Source organism: Cyprinodon tularosa, unplaced genomic scaffold (genome assembly GCF_016077235.1).
Source record: "Cyprinodon tularosa strain WSP-4 unplaced genomic scaffold, ASM1607723v1 ctg400, whole genome shotgun sequence".
NCBI classification, from domain to species: domain Eukaryota; kingdom Metazoa; phylum Chordata; class Actinopteri; order Cyprinodontiformes; family Cyprinodontidae; genus Cyprinodon; species Cyprinodon tularosa.
Window position 1 is genome coordinate 583,034 of NW_024039120.1, and position 17,822 is coordinate 600,855.

General features: G+C 43.0%; 1 protein-coding gene across 1 annotated transcript; it reads left to right on the forward strand.

Annotated features, from left to right (window-relative positions):
• Positions 1-237: 237 nt before the first annotated feature.
• LOC119791843 (putative protein TPRXL) lies at positions 238-7,903 on the forward strand. The gene is made up of 4 exons (XM_038298181.1): positions 238-598; positions 2,187-2,381; positions 2,466-2,704; positions 7,528-7,903. The coding sequence occupies exons 1-4, from the start codon at positions 238-240 to the stop codon at positions 7,609-7,611; spliced, it is 879 nt and encodes a 292-aa protein (XP_038154109.1). The 3' UTR covers positions 7,612-7,903.
• The last annotated feature ends 9,919 nt before the right edge of the window (positions 7,904-17,822 follow it).

A 17,822-nucleotide genomic window follows, 5' to 3' on the forward strand; every position in this document is an offset into this window, starting at 1 on the left:
AAGAAAGCGAGGCTACAGTGGGGGGCTAACTATAAAAAGAAAAAGAGATATCTCCACAGACCACTGCTTCCATCAATCCTGCTCTCCAATGTGTGCTAGTTGTGAAACAAAATAGATAATCTCCGACTGGACCTCTCTTCAAAAAAGGAGATATGTAACTGCCGTACCATCATTCTGATGGGGTGTTGGCTGCGTGAAGCAGTACCAGACGGTGTTGCTTGCCTGGGGGGCTTGCTAATGTACCGCGCCGATAGAAACAAAGAGCTCAGCGTGAATGGAGGTTCTTCTGAGGCTGTTCCCAGCCAATCTTTGGCATCTAGAGGGGAAGTACAGCCCTCTGCAGGTGAAAATGAGGAGAGGACTCTAGATGCTTCCCTGCCAAATGCTGAAACATCCCCAGCCGGCTCCTCCCCGCCCTCTCCGGCTTCCAGACCTTCTCCAGCATTGTCTGTCACTGCTAAACCTGCCCATGGCACAACTGCTGCTTTAACCACATCATCCTCTTCAACCCAGGAGGCTACAACCATCACAGCACCGTCGTCATCGTCCTCTCCCTCCCCTGAGCCAGGAGAAGCGAGTGCTTCAGGAGCTGGAGGCAGTAGCAGCAGCTCAAAAACAACTGCTGCTTACCTTATCAAGGCTACACTTTAAAAAATGAAATTGGCTAGGGTGCTGGTCTAAACGAAATTTCTTTTTGTTTACACTATATACAAACTGACAAAATAAATCTGTCTAAGTCTAAGTCTCTAATAAGGATTGCTGATGTTTAAAAAAAAGCATTTCATAGATATAGTTGAGCTCATGTATTCCAGTGGTTTTGATCAGGAGGACAACTAGCATTACAGTGCCAGATACACTGTTCTAAAAGACTTTCAGAAATAACAACACAATTTTTCCTAAATTCATTTAACTCTAACTCCCCCTATTCTTAATCCAGTTAAGTAACTGTCAAATATGTGCGACAAGCAAGTACATTTAAAATTGCTTTGCATTAGGCAAGCATTTTGTACATTTTGTTCTTTAGGACAGCAGTAACAAAGCCCACATCCCACATGCATTATGCTTGGCACTACCACAAGCTAATCAAGCTTGCAATACTAGAAAATACAGCTTGGTGATACTGAGAGTTGTTACCTTCCTAGATTTAATGAAATACGTCAAAAGCTCTGTGTTTGGCAGTGAATGAAGCAAACCTATTAGCTTGTGGCAAAAGATTAGATCAATAAAAATTGGGTTTCAATGTATGAGCGAGAATGCAGCGGCATGTGGGAGATGGAAGATTATCAGGTTAGGGCGATGTTACTAAACCAAACCAGCCAACTGACCAGCTCTGACTTTCAGTCTCTCCTCCAGTTAATTATCTTCAATTCTATTAATGCTATATATTCTATCTTTTTTCGGTTAATGTTTTATCCCATTGTCGTGTAACGGAAACACCTACACCTTTACTTTAGAATGAGATAACTTAAACAAGCATATTAAAAATGTTTTTCATAAGAGCAAAAATAGAGCATAATTTGTAATGCAACACCTGTCTTTCACAGGAACCAGCACGGCCATAGAGTTTTTTTGTGTGTTTCTTTTTTTTTAAGTCATTGAGTTGTATTGGCAAATTTGCTACATTTACTACATTTTCTTATTTTTTCATTTTTGTTTGTCAACATAGCCCTAAGAATTGATGTTCTGGTACTGGAAAATACCCCAACATATTTGCCTTAACAAGCAGAGCAGCATTTGGGTTGCATTAAGGTTCCAGTTGTGTATTTTGAAAAAAAAAAAAAAGCAAAAAAGGGAGGTGACAAAGGAGGAGGGGAAAGACGGGGAAGGGGAGAGAAGAAAAGGACATAAGAAAAAAAGAGAACTATATTTATTTAAGTAGCATGTTGGTCCCTCCTAAGCACTTTCCAAGTCAGATGCAAATTAAATAGCCACACTTTGTTCTTCTGGTTTATTGGAGTTCCAGATGGTTGCCATGACTCGGATAACTGAGAATTCACACAGGCATAGAAAAAACATTATTTCAATCATGGTTCAAACTTGACAGAAATAATACTTTATTAAATGATTTTCTTAATCAGAAACCAATAGACTTTAATAAATTGATTGAGCTCATAGCTAGGAGACATGAGGGGATTAATCTTAAAGGCCTCTTTGGTCATAAATCACCTAACTACACCTCCCCACAGTCAATAAGTATCTGCCTGCACAAGTCATTTTTCATCTTGTTGGGAGCTGGGGAGGATTCCATCCTTCTCCAGCAGAGTCCGCTGTGGATCCTCTGAGGGAGCCTCCTGCGCAGCTGCAGCTCGTCAACATCATCAGAGGATCCTACATAAGCTGTCTTCAGACCTTGCCTCAACGCCGCAGTGTTGTTCCAGTTGGTCAGCGCTAAAGCCTTGATCCTAGAGTAATCTCTATGTCTTTGAATCCAGGTCGGATCCTAACTACTCTCTCTGTGTTTCCAGGAAACCTGTACCTCCTCAGTGAAAGCTCTGGAGGAGCAAACCTGCCGAGCCGACCCTCTGAGCCAAACCCTGAAGATCCTCTGAAAATCTCCAAGCAGCTCTGGACTAGAGCTGAAGAACCAAACCCAAGGTCTGATCAAGCTAGACGTGAGACGCTGAAGCAGCTAGCGGATTCTGCTAACAGACTTCTCCCCAGAACCAACAGTGACTCTCCCAAGAGAACCTCAAGAACCCACAAGGTACAAATCTGAGTTCACTTGGAAACCTAATCCTATCAGCAGTCATTAACCGCTCTGTCTCTCACGCAGACTCCGGTGAAACCAGAACCCAGGCCCGAACCAGTCATCCGTACATTCTGTGTGTTGAGCTTCAATAAACTGTTAAACTTTTCATCCCTGTGTCCGTTAAGTGGTGTTCTGCATTCTTGGGTCTCTTTCTGAGAACCCATCATGACAGAACACTGCGGCCAAACTCAAGGCCCAGCAGATCACCTCAATCGTCGTTTGGAAGAACAGGATGCTCTTCTACAAGGACAATCTCAAACGCTTCGTGAGTTATATCATCTTGTTGGAACACATAACCAAATGCTTCAGAATTGTGCTAACTTCCTGAATTGCGCTAATGCTGCACCAATTCAACAACCATTTCCGGGTCCAATCCCTCCTCCGAGGTCACAACCTATGACGTCATCAGAGTTCCGCCCTAGTCTTCCAGAGAAATTCTCAGGTAACATGAAAGATTGCAAGGGATTTTTATTCCAGTGTCGGTTGATTTTTCAGAACTCTCCTGGCAGTTTTTCCTCAGATCACAAGAAGATAACATTCATTCTTTCTCAGTTAACAGGAAGAGCCTTGGACTGGGCTCAGGCAAGATTTGCCACTGACGACAGTTTAAATTGCCATTTTTCTGACTTCATTGCTGAATTTTCCCAGGTTTTCAACCAGGAGACTGACCAAACAATAGATTCCAGAGCTCTTTTCAACCTTAAACAAGGAAATTCATCGGTGGCAGATTTTTCAATAAACTTCCGGGTTAAGGCGGCAGCTTCCGGATGGAACCAAAGCGCCTTGAAGGGAGCCTTCTTCATGGCGCTAAACGAACATATTAAAGATGAACTAGCAACCCTCGACGAGCCTGCTTCCCTCGAGGATTTAATTCGCCTCTCCATCAGACTAGATAATAGGATTCGAGCCAGAAACAGTTCAAAGAAGCAGAGTAACTTCTCTCCTGCCTCTCCTAACGTTACTGTGTGTTCTCCCTCCACAGAGCAGATGCCCACTCAGACGTCTAAGCCCCTGCCTCTACCATTGCCTGTTCAAGCCTCTCATTCGGGGGAGAGGAATTATGAACCTATGCAGGTGGGACATACTAGGCTCACTCCAGAGGAGAGACAGAGGTGTTTCCTAAGTAAGTTATGTATCTACTGTGGCGAGAGTGGACACTTCATCGCCTCCTGCCCGGCAAAATCAAAAGCCGGGGCCCGCCAGAGGATCTGAGGAGTCTGGCGGGCCAAACAAATACAATAAAATCTCCTCGTTTGTTGCTGCCTGCCACCCTCTTCTGTGATAACCTAAGTCTCTCTTTCTCCGCCTTCATCGACTCAGGCTGTGAGCGTAACCTAATCGACTCTAACCTCGTCCAGCAACTCCAAATTAAAACCGTTCCTCTCTCTCAGCCCCTCAGTGTGTCCGCCATAGACGGAAAAAGACTCCATCGAGTTACCCACCAAACCCAGCCCCTCAAGCTACTTCTGTCAGGTAACCACCGAGAGACTATAACTTTCTTTGTTTTTCCTTCTGCATGTTCCCCACTGGTCCTCGGGTTCGAGTGGTTGGAGAAGCATAACCCTCACATTAATTGGACTAAACGCTTTCTGGAATCATGGTCCTCTACGTGCCACGAAACCTGCCTTCGTTCTGCTGCCCCTATGGTGGGGCCTCCTAGTGGTGGGGGGGAGATGGACTCTCCTGACCTCTCTTCAGTTCCTCCTGAGTACCATGACTTAGCCCCTGTCTTCAGCAAGGTCAGTGCGACGTCCCTACCTCCACACAGACCATACGATTGCGCCATTGAACTTTTACCTGGTGCACCTCTTCCTAGCAGCAGATTGTATAACATTTCCAAGCCTGAAAGAGAAACAATGGAAAAATACATCAACGAATCATTAGCTGCTGGAATAATCCACCCTTCATCCTCTCCATTGGGCGCCGGTTTCTTCTTCATGGGCAAGAAAGATGGTTCCCTGAGACCCTGTATTGATTATCGAGGTTTGAATCAGATCACAATTAAAAATAAATACCCACTGCCTCTTCTCGCCTCCGCTTTTGAACCTGTACAGGGTGCAACAGTGTTTTCCAAGCTGGACTTAAGAAACGCCTATCATCTCCTTAGGATACGAGAGGGCGATGAATGGAAAACTGCCTTTAAAACACCCCTGGGTCAATTCGAATACCTGGTGATGCCATTCGGTTTAACTAACGCACCTGCCTGCTTTCAGGCTCTAGTTAATGATGTACTCAGAGACTTCCTCAATGTGTTTGTCTTCGTATACATTGATGACATTCTCATTTACTCCAAGAACCTCCAGGAACACAAGAAACATGTTTGTCTTGTCTTACAGAGACTTCTGGAAAACAAACTGTTCGTGAAAGCCGAGAAGTGCGAGTTCCATCAACCTTCAGTCACCTTTTTGGGGTTTGTGCTCGAGGGCGGCCAGGTAAAACCATCAGAGGACAAAATAAAGGCAGTTTTGGACTGGCCTGTTCCTGAGAACCGAAAACAGCTTCAGAGGTTTTTAGGATTCGCCAACTTCTACCGCCGGTTCATAAGGAATTATAGTCAAACCGCCCTTCCATTAACCACACTAACTTCCACCAAGCGATCTTTTCAGTGGACCCCCGAGGCTCAAACTGCTTTTGAAAGACTAAAATCCTTGTTTTCCAGAGCACCTGTTCTCATCCAACCTGATCCGACGAAACAGTTCATCCTAGAGGTGGATGCTTCCGACTCCGGGGTTGGAGCGGTTCTCTCTCAAAGGTTAGACTCAGATCAAAGAATTCATCCGTGTGCCTTTTTCTCCCGTAGGCTTTCTCCAGCCGAACAAAATTATGACGTGGGTGACCGAGAACTCCTGGCCATTAAGCTGGCATTGGAAGAGTGGAGGCATTGGCTGGAGGGAGCTGAGCATCCAGTTCTCGTCTGGACAGACCATAAGAACCTGGCTTACATCCAGTCCACAAAGCAGGCTAATCCTCGCCAGTCCAGGTGGTCAATATTCTTTTCCCGTTTCAACCTCATCATTTCATACAGGCCCGGATCCAAGAACGTGAAGCCCGATTCTCTCTCTCGTCTCTACTCCGTCGATCATCCAGAGACACCTGAACCCGTCCTCCCACCTTCATGTACCATTGGAATGGTCAATTGGGAGATAATGGATCTTATCAACTCTGCCCTTGCCACTGAACCAGATCCAGGTACCGGTCCGCTTAATCGATCCTATGTTCCCTCATCCGTCAGGTCCCGTCTGATCCAGTGGATGCATACCGCCAAATTCACCGCTCATCCAGGAGTGAGTAGAACAGTTGCTCTCATCTCCAGGCGTTTCTGGTGGCCCTCACTCCACAAGGACGTAAAGGAGTATGTGTTGGCTTGTCCCACATGTGCCCGCAACAAAGCCTCACACCAACCTCCTTCTGGCCTGCTCCAACCACTTCCTGTTCCCTCGCGTCCATGGTCCCATATTGCCATCGATTTTGTCACCGGTCTCCCAGTCTCCCGAGGTATGTCCACTATACTCACTATAGTAGACCGTTTCTCGAAGTCCTGCCACCTTGTTCCTCTCAGAAAGCTTCCCACAGCCTTCCAGACCGCTCAACTCCTCATCAAACACGTTTTCCGGCTTCATGGTATCCCCCAGGAGATCCTCTCGGATCGAGGACCTCAATTCATATCCCAGGTATGGAAAGCTTTCTGCTCTGCGCTCGGCTGTAAACCTTCCCTCACATCAGGATATCATCCCCAATCGAATGGTCAGACCGAGCGCATGAATCAACAACTGGAATCCACCCTCCGCTGTCTCACATCAAGTAACCCCGTGGACTGGAGCCAGTTCCTTCCTTGGATTGAATACGCCCACAACTCCCTCCGCTCTGCATCCACTGGTCAGTCCCCATTCCTGGTCAGTCTCGGTTATCAACCACCTCTTTTCCCCGCAGATGAGAGAGAGATATCGGTGCAATCCGTAAATCATCACATCCGTCGCTGCCAGAGGATTTGGAGGGAAACCATCACCACACTTAATCAGTCTTCTGCCTCTTCTAAACGCTTTGCCGACACCAAGCGACGTCCCGCTCCCGAGTACTCTGAGGGCCAGGAGGTGTGGCTTTCCACTCGAGACATCCCCCTCAAGGGGATGTCTCGAAAACTCTCCCCAAGATTCATCGGTCCATATAAAATTTCTCGAGTCATCAACCCTTCAGCTGTCCGCCTTCAGTTACCCCAGTCCCTCCGAATCCACCCAACTTTCCACGTTTCCCAGATTAAGCCCGTCTCTTCGAGTCCTCTGTGCCCTCCGTCCGACTCCCCACCACCCGCCCTGGAAGTTGATGGTCATCCGGCCTTCACGGTGCGCCGCATCGTGGACTCCCGTCGACGAGGTCGCGGTTGGCAGTACCTCGTCGACTGGGAGGGCTACGGACCTGAGGACCGTCAGTGGGTCCCGGGCTCGTACATCCTCGACCCCACTCTGATCGAGGAGTACGAGCGTTCCTGTCCATCCACCTCTTCTGCACCGCCAAGGGGCGGTCGTTGAGGGGGGGTACTGTTGGGAGCTGGGGAGGATTCCATCCTTCTCCAGCAGAGTCCGCTGTGGATCCTCTGAGGGAGCCTCCTGCGCAGCTGCAGCTCGTCAACATCATCAGAGGATCCTACATAAGCTGTCTTCAGACCTTGCCTCAACGCCGCAGTGTTGTTCCAGTTGGTCAGCGCTAAAGCCTTGATCCTAGAGTAATCTCTATGTCTTTGAATCCAGGTCGGATCCTAACTACTCTCTCTGTGTTTCCAGGAAACCTGTACCTCCTCAGTGAAAGCTCTGGAGGAGCAAACCTGCCGAGCCGACCCTCTGAGCCAAACCCTGAAGATCCTCTGAAAATCTCCAAGCAGCTCTGGACTAGAGCTGAAGAACCAAACCCAAGGTCTGATCAAGCTAGACGTGAGACGCTGAAGCAGCTAGCGGATTCTGCTAACAGACTTCTCCCCAGAACCAACAGTGACTCTCCCAAGAGAACCTCAAGAACCCACAAGGTACAAATCTGAGTTCACTTGGAAACCTAATCCTATCAGCAGTCATTAACCGCTCTGTCTCTCACGCAGACTCCGGTGAAACCAGAACCCAGGCCCGAACCAGTCATCCGTACATTCTGTGTGTTGAGCTTCAATAAACTGTTAAACTTTTCATCCCTGTGTCCGTTAAGTGGTGTTCTGCATTCTTGGGTCTCTTTCTGAGAACCCATCATGACACATCTATGTATATTCTCTCACAAAATGGCATACCTTCAAGCCGATGATATTGTGTGTAAATGTTATTTATTTATGAATTTGATAGTGTGTTCATAGCAACTGGTATTTGGATTGGTAAATATTAAATGTGTATGCTAATCAGATACTTTAAAGGAATAGTACACCCAAAACATGATTAGCCTTCATTTTCTACTCACCCCCATGCTGAACAACACTCTGGAGTACTTTTTTGATTTCTCAAATGCATCTGGAGATCTGGGAGGCTTCTTGCTGTCTGCTGACATTCAAATAATGGAAGTCTATGGTGCCTGAGGCAGAAAGGTCCATAAAAGTCCACAAAAAACGTGTCAATATTCCTCCATACTGCTCGTCCAATGTATTCCAAGTGTCCTGAGTGGGTAGCGTCCATAATTTACTCGAAACTAAGTCATTTAGAATGTTTTTAGAGCATAAACAGTAGTGTATAGGATTTCCTAAAAGCGCGTTCACAAGTCTACGGAAACCGCGGCAGACCAAACCAGACGAAAGTGCGCATTCAGCTCGGCAAAGAACTCATGCTCTTCCTCAAAACTGAAGTCCTCAGACATTTTTCTTTTGTTGTTTCTTTCTTTGCACAGGTAAACAGCACATTTCTTCTTCTACGCTTGCATTATCGGCAGAGCAGACGCTGAATGCGCACTTTCATCTGGTTTGGTCTGCCGCGGTTTCCGTAGACTCGTGAACGCGCTTTTAGGAAATCCTATACACTACTGTTTATGCTCTAAAAACATTCTAAATGACTTCGTTTCAAGTAAATTATGGACGCTACCCACTCAGGACACTTGGAATACATTGGACGAGCAGTATGGAGGAATATTGACACGTTTTTTGTGGACTTTTATGGACCTTTCTGCCTTGGGCGCCACAGACCTCCATTATTTGAATGTCAGAAGACAGCAAGAAGCCTCCCAGATCTCCAGACGCATTTGAGATATCAAAAAAGTACTCCAGAGTGTTGTTCAGCATGGGGGTGAGTAAAAAATGAAGGCTAATCATCTTTTGGGTGTACTATTCCTTTAAATCTACTTGTACATTAAATTTCCTCCCACTCCACTTACAGGTAAATCTGAATGAATTAGCATCTTGTAAATAAATGTGATTTTATGGAGCTATGGACATGCTGTTGATTGCTCAATCACGGAGTAGATGTCTGACTTGACAGCCATCCAACGGGAAGTTGAGACCCTATAACCAATAAATATATATATATATATATATATATATATATATATATATATATATATATATATATATATATATATATATATATATACTTTTTTTTTCTTTATCGGTTAGAGGTGGTTTAAGTGTTCTAGGCGGTGGGATCATGTTGTAGTGAGAGGGGTGAGCAGCAGTTCCATCTGGTATTGGGCAGCATTTGACATTGTATTCAATCCTTGCAGAAACAGGAGGCCAGTGAATTGAGTGGAGAATGGGTATGCAGCACTGTTGTGAGCTTACTGTAGTTTTTGCAGATTCTTGTTAGGGATCCTGATGAGAAGTGTGTTACAGTGGTCTAGCCTGAAGGAAACAGAGGCATGAACCAGTTTTTCTGCAAGGTAAGCGTAGAACGGCGTTTTGAAATATTTCTTAGATGATAGGATATTTTGCTGAGGTGTTTTATATGGGCTTCAAAGATGAGTTGTTAATCAAAATTTACACCAAGATTGGTGACTGTTGTGGAGAGGGGAATGTCCTGGCCAGAGATGGTTATACCAGTAATGGAGGATGACTGGACTTAGTGTGATTTACCAACAAGGATTGCCTCGGTTTGGGAGCTGTCCAACTGGAGAAAATTGTGTTTCATCCACATCTTTATCTCCTCTAGACAGGCAGTGAGTTTTGAAGATGATAATGCTTTTGTTGAAGCTGCTGTGGTATAAGAATCAGATTTAATGTACAGTTGTCGATCATCAGCGTACAAGTGAAATGAGACTCCATGGTGGCTGATAACATGACCGCGTGGGAGGATGTAGATGATGAAGAGGATGGGTCCAACAACTGATCCCTGGGGGACTCTGCAGGTGATTTTGTGTTGTCTGGAACTTGTATTGCCAAATGGGATGTACTCCATTCTGTCAGTTAAGAGCAGTGTCAGAGAGTCAAGTAGTTTTGTGTAGCGTGTTGAGAAGAATTTGAGTGTCAAAAGTAGCAGACAGATAGTGGAGTACGAGGAGGGAAGGTGAGCCTTTATCTGCTGCCATCTGTAGGTAATTTCCTACATACACACACACACACACAAACACACACATATATATATATTTAATTTTTTTTTTTATGTCTACTCAAAAAAATTAAAAAAATTTTTTTTAATGTTATCTAATCAAATAAAGCCAAGCCTCTCTCTAGATTGCAAGAAAACTAACAGAACAGCTCAAGAACCAGAACCTTTAGAATTCAGAGTCCAGAACATCTAGCTTCAAAGTTCACAAGTGTCCAAGTTAGGGCATTAGATCCCCCTTTTTAAATCTCAAAATGCATTTCATGTGAATTCTGCCCAAATATAGTAAAAGCATCATGACATTATTTGTTCTAGCAATTTTGTTCATGATTGAGTAAAATATCCAATCAGTAGGTTTCAAAAAGCAGGAATGACCATAGAAAACTCCAACAAAACAAAAGGAAACCTTGTCATGGTTGAATTTAAGAAAGTGTCAAGCTTACAATTATGCCCTTTCCCAGTCATTCCTATATGGAAATGGAGCTTGAGGAGAAAGAAGATAATGCTTCTCAGAACTGAAAGCTGATGCTTCTCCTCATATAAAAAAAAACAAATCATTGAATCAATATTGAACTCTGTGGGTGTTGCTAAGAGCCCCATTTACTGTAAACATCTAATTTCCTCCAGATCTAAGAGGCTAGAATTGGCACGTGACACACTTATGCTTGTCTGAAGCTTTTGCTGCTCAAAATTAACGCTTCTGCTCCTTCAATGGACTATTCAGATGAATGCACATAGCTTCAAGCAGGTGCCATTTACTCAGGGCAGACTGCTCTTGGAAGAGGCAAATATGGTAAGGTCAGGTATTGGGTCATATCCAGTGATGCAGTCAAGGGATAAAGGTTTCGATTTAGTGTAAGAAATTAGATTTGTCCAACTAGTACTTTGTATCAGTGTATCAGGGGTCCGAATATAGAAAATCAACAACCTGTAAAGGTCCAGAGACATTTTTAATGGTAATCTTTTACTTTAAACAGAATTTAACACTGAAATAAAATGAGGTGTTTATGCACTTATCAAATAAAAAAATATTTTAAAAATTACATAACATTTTTCCATCTTAAATCTAAAGTGTTTTTTTAAGTAGAGAATAACAATCGTTCAGTTTGGTATATAGACATCTTCATACAAATGTTAGAACTTTCCAAGGGAAAATATTAGGTGTTATATTGTGGTACTTGCAGTTTTTCCCACATACTTTGTAAACACTTAATATTCACTTTCAGTCACATCAAACAGATAAAAAGCTGTAGGAAATCCCAGAGTACCTGTCCAGGGGGAGGCAGCTCTTATTTGTGTCATGGTCCTGGCACTGGTGGCTTGATTGCTTATTCCACCCACCTGTTTAGCTCTGCCTGTTCTCTCTTCATTTCGTATCCCTTCCACCTGGTTCCTGCCCCTATATATACTGTTTGGTTTTAAGCTCCCAGTGCCAGATTATTCTAGCTGTTTTGGTGAGAGTAACTCTAGCGTTTAAACTATTATTCTGATTATTCTGTTGGTGACCTGTTTCCGTCTTGTGGATCCCGAGTTTTGCTTCGCCCCTGTCTGCTCAATTAGCCTGATCGGCTCTGGACTGTGTATTGAATGCAACTGGCTTACCGAACCCGGACTGTTTTCCTGACCACGGCTTGGACTCCCTCATCGGTACCTCATCGGCTCTCAGATCTCCTGGTAAACGAACTTGGTTCTGTTTCGACTATGGCTTGGATCTCCTTTTCTGGCAACACCTGCTCCTCGGCGCCGTTTGGCTTCAGCGCCGCTCTCCTCACTGCGCTTCAGGGGCCGCGCCCGCCTGCAGCGGAGAACCGTTGACTTCGTGGATTCCGCTCCTCCTTCTGGGATCGGAATGAACTTTGAACCAGGTCAGTGACTTTAGCTCTTAACTGCTACCAGCCATCCATTCTTAGTCACTGACCTGAGTTTCTGTTTCCACAGAGGATCCGTGTAATCCGCCCCTGCTGACGCACCGTCTCACGCTGCTTGTTAAATAAAGTCTGTTGTAACTCTTCCAGCTCTGTCTGTTGAATATTGAGTCCAAGGTTTAGAGCTTCTTGACAATTTGTGATTCGCATTGCAAACAAAAGGCTTTTAAAGACACCCTAACCCTTTTTTGTGTCAAAAAGAAAAAGGAAAAAAAAAACATTTGTTCCTCTGCTTTCTCAGTTACTGCCATCTCTGGTGGAAAAAAGACACTGCAAGATATGTACACGAATTATGTTGTACATAACCCTAACCCTAAGACTCTAATGGACCAAATCTCTATTACCCAGTTAAATTTGGATGAAAACCATACGTACATCCCATATGTTGCTGGAGTGTCTGAAAAACTCAAGAGGATTTTCTCGAAACAGAAAATCCCAGTACATTTCAAACCAAACAAGACCCTTAGACAGGGACTAGTGCACCCTAAAGACAAAACCCCCAGACCTTAGATGAGCAGAGTGGTGTACACAGTTCAATGTAGTGAGAATGTTCTTATATTTATATTGGAGAAACCAAACCGCCTCTCCACAGATGCATGGCTCAACACAGATGGACTACCTCCTCTGGACAAGATTCAGCTGTCTATCTACACCTTATGGACAACGGACATTCTTTTGAGGACCAGAATGTTCACATTCTTGACAAAGAAGACAGGTGGTTTGAAAGGGATGTGAAGGAAGCCATTTATGTTAAGAGAGAAAAAACAACCTTAAACAGAGGGGATTGACTCAGGTTTCAGCTCTCAAAAACCTACAATGCAGGGATAGAGTTGATTCCTTCCCTCTATCTTCTCAATATCGGGTATTGCAGGCTAGCAAAGATTTCAACGACTCCCCATTACTAAGGGATGGACCTGTTCTTCCTGTTCAATTTGCATGTTTTCTAAGTCATGACAAGGCTTTTTTGGGCTATACTCTATAAAGCTTGGAAATCAATGCCAATCCAGACCTTTTGAATTGAAAAAGCTCCCTGGATGAGAAGGGAATAGTCTTCAAACTTGGAAAAACAAAGTCCAGTAGTTTGTTTTTTAACCTTTTTAACTTATTTGGAAAATCCTCCACTGTACCGTTGACCTAAAATTTTTAAAGATAATCTGTTATTGTATATTTAAATTTTTCATGTTCTGATAATATTCCTTTGTAGAAATATTACAATAAAATTACATTGACATCGATCCTTATAGCAGTATTAAAGCTTGTGTAATTATGGGTCGCGGTGAGGGCACAATATCAATGTCTTTCATGGGGCCCCCAACTGAGCCTCAAAATCAAGATGAAGCCTTTTCTTTTGAAAGAGGTTTAAGTTTTTCTATGTGTTTTTTTTTTTGCCTTTGTCACATCTTTATCAATAGTTTGATTTTTGTCTTAGTAGGCTATGTGTCCTGTATGTTTTTTGAATCTGGCATGGATTTGAAGTTTTCTATTTAAAGCCACTAAGATCCTCTTTTGTATTAAAAAGCTATATAAATATAGTTTGATCTGATTTTATTTACATGTGGGGAGGAAGCTTCAGTGTCCTGAGAAAACCCATGCAAGTTGAACAAAAATAGGTAAACTCCAAGCATAATCTAAAGGACTTTTCTGCTACAATCTCCACCACTGAACATCCCTAAAACTGTAATGTCTAGAAAATATATGTAATCATAATTTAGAAATAAAAAGTAAATGTATAAATAAACTCATGTTTGTGAAATTCCGCCAGTAAAACTTACTTAGCAAAAAACCTTGATTACTGAGGTACAATATGTACTGACAAAGCTTGAAACCAGTTAAAAAAAAATCAAGATCCTTGAGCACACATATGTATACCTCCAGGTCACACTTCCAGTAATTAATGGGTACCAATAACTCAATACTACAGCCAGGGCACTAGGGGCCATTTAGAAACTTTACATTACAGACACATTGATTTTTTTGAGGACACAGAGGTTCATCTACATAGGCCTTGTTCTTGGTGTTGCCATAGATACACACTGTTTATAGAAAGATTGTTTAATTGCTTGATTAGTCTTTGAAAGGGCAGCAATAACAGCATGGTGTAACATTATAAACACATGACTTGTCTGCCAAGAACACCACTGATATTCAAAGTCAGACTATATCAGTACTAATCTCCAACTTGCGGCAGTTGGCAGACTACCAATTTACTTGCCATGTGTGTATGTCAGGTTTGTCACGTCATGCATGTATAAATGTTCAGTGAACTGATTTCTTGCACTGATGTGGAATTATATGCATTTTCAAGAAGTGTGTGCGTGAATGTGAACTGGAGGGCTTGTCTACCCTACATTTTTTTTCTTATGTCACTGTTGGGCATGTTTCTTCTCCAATAACAGTTCACTTGTAAAATGCCAAAAGCAAAATCTAATCAATGTATTTAAAATGCGGTCTTACTTAATTTTAGCCAAGGTTGTTTTGTTGCATCAGTTGTCCAGGAAGCCTTGATGACTGTCTTCCTCCCTCTGAGCCACAGCAGTACCATATTTTTGATGGTGCTGCACTAACTTTTATTTAAATACCATGCCTTGTCTTTGAATAAATTGGCTTCCATACTTCAGTGTATGCAGTCCATTTTGAAAATGGAAACATTGTAGGATGTATTACCTTCTTTTCTCAGATATATTTTTTGTTCTTATAGTCTTTATTTTATGGTTTAATGGCAATAGCTACAGATTTAACTTCTACCAGATATTAAGTGGTGCACTCTAGCTCAACCAATTGTGCTGTTTGCCAGTCGGTTGCAAGATCTGCTAATGGTAACCAACCAACCAACCAAAAAAAAAAAAAAAAAATTATTTATTAGCCAGAAGATAGCATTGACCTCTTAGTGCCTTACAAGCACTTTTGCTTCCTTAAGTTGACACCAGCAGTGGTGGAGCCAGAGGGTTAGTTGGCATGGCAATTGCCACTTCTGAGACATTTGAGAAGAAAATGGTCAAATTTCTCAGCGGACTGGAATGCATCCTCATGGAGCTCACTTCTCCTACACTTTTCATTGGTTAAGCTGACATGCAGTTCCTTCGTTCTCCAAACGGCTCAAAAACAGAAGGCGTTGTAGGTACCAGATTTGATCGGGTCCTGCGCATGCCTGTGACGTTACACTACATGATTGGCTGAACATTACCACACAATGTAAAACACTGTGGTTGTCCGGACAATGATAATAACATCACACAGCGTCAGTGTCGGGAGCATCTGTAGTGTTAGTGTGTCTAATGATCGATGAAGTTTTAACTGATCAATAACAACACTGGAAAAAAAATGTCTATGGTGAACAAAGTGACTGCAAGACCATGGTGTAAGGGGGTGGGGGACTGGCTAGCGCTGTGGCTACCTGTGTTCAGCAGCCAAGAGGATAGCCTTTTTTTGCTGTGCTTTTAGCTCGGTCACGTAGCCATATTAAGCTACACAACTTTTAACTTTGTGTCAACAACAACCGTTAGTTTTCTACAAGTAGAATAACTGTCTTTTTTTTGTCTAAAATCTCTACTAAAGCCATTTTTAAGATGTCCCATTTGTCCTCCACTGCCCTCAGATCTTAAAAAAAGAAATAAAAATAAGCTGGCTTTTTTGTCACCTAGCAGAGCTCAGTCTTAGAACACACTTTCCTTTACTTTCCTTCAAGACTGACAACGATTGTTTTCTACTTTTGGCTACTTTAGATCGCAAATTAAATGTAAAATAAAAGCAAATACAGGTAATAATATGTTGAGTCTCCAAAAGAGATTTGATCTTTAAGTAACCTGTGCAATACAGTTTTTCCCAAGTGGATTTTCCATATGTTGACATCATAAGAAGGGGGAGGGCCCTGAGCAGATCTGATCACCCGAGCAGATCTGGTACCTACAGCGGCAGTGGCACACAGGATCAATGAAAAGCATTTCATTGCTAGTATTCATACTAAATTAATCTGGTGCTGTTTTAATGGGAAGTATGGGAGACTTTGCACCATAGTGCTTGTGTTTAGTATTACCTATGAATATCACTACTTCAATTACTAGTCTCATGTCTTGCTTTGCTGTCCACATGAAGTGGATTGATTTTCAAAAAGAAATGTATCCACATGAAAAGCAAAAGGAACTTCAGCAACTTTCAGATGTTAGGTAGGCTTGCAGGTAAATGGCATGTAGAACTATGAGAAACAGGCTTTCGCCAAGACATTTCACTAGAGAAGAATAGTGGAGACAAGAAAATATAAGCAAAGACTCTTTTAGCCCAAATTGACCTACAGTTTATAGGACTTTTATTTAGTTTTTGTATAGTGTTTGGAGATGTGAAAATCTTGTCTGTTCCAGTCCAGAAGTCTTGATCTGGTTAGAGCAAAAGACCTGGTTGGTTCCCTTACAGACACATTAAAAAGCTACAGAAGTGATAGTACATTTGGTGATATATGGAAGGAGGCTGAAGAACTTGTGCACTAATACAACATTGTCACTGAAGAACAAAACAAAAGAAAACCAAAGACAAAAATCCAAATTTCTGGACTCACTTGAAATGAGCACTGTTGAACAGAGGAAATCTGAGTTTGAAAATAATGAAGAGTTAATTAGAAGTATTTTCTATCAGGTACTTGATTGTCTTGAGGCAGAAATAGGTGATTTTCCAAAAAGAACTGTGAGATAATGGAAGGAGTGCAGTCTCTTGACCCCAAAAGCTCATCATTCCTAAAAGAGTTGTCTCTGCCTGCTTTGGGGAAAAAAAATTGAGTCAGACTTTGAAGACCTTAAGCATGAGCTTCATCAAACGAGAGGGCTTCTTTTAACAAGGGAGAAAAGTGGAGATAGACCAGCTTCTGTCATGATCAGGCAGGATTTCTAGCCCAAACGCAGAACCCACAGACACAGAGAGGCAGATTAAAAGTCCAATTGTTTATTGGAAAAACCAGACAGGGTTCCTCCTGGGGAGCGGAGGAGACAAAACAGGTTAGGTTCAGGTACAGGTTCACGGAGTCAGAACAGGCAGGATGGCTCAGGCTTGCTAACCACAACAGGGAACAACAATCCGGCCCAGAGGGAAGCTCTCCTTCAGCTTAAGTAAGGAGAGCTTAATGAGCAGATGGGGATCAGCTGCTTCACATGAGCACCAGCTCTCAGGAGAGGATCCACAGCGCCCTCTGGTGGGCAAGCCTCTGGATCTCAACCGACAGCAGAACCCCTCAGAAAGGGATCCACATCGCCCTCTGGAGGGCAGACCTCTGGATCCCAACAGACAACAGGAGCCCACAGAAAGGGATCCACGTCGCCCTCTGGAGGGCAAACCTCTGGATCCCAACAGCTTCTCTACTTGATTTTGTTGTGTTTTTGGAACCTTACAAAGAGGATTTCGAAGAACTTTTTAGGCTGAGTAAAATTTGGCTTGTGATTCCAATTAGCACCGCATCCTGCGAAAAAATTTCTCTACGCTTAAATAAATAAAAACCCATCGAAGGACAACAATGGCAGATGATAGACTAAGTCACCTGGGCATAATCAGTGTTGAGTCAAGGAGGGCATATTCTCTAAAAATGGAAGACTTTGTAAAACATTTTGCTTCATCTCACTAGAGCCGCAGAATTTTGTTGTTCTGGTTTTGTGAACTTGGTGTTGTCATAACACA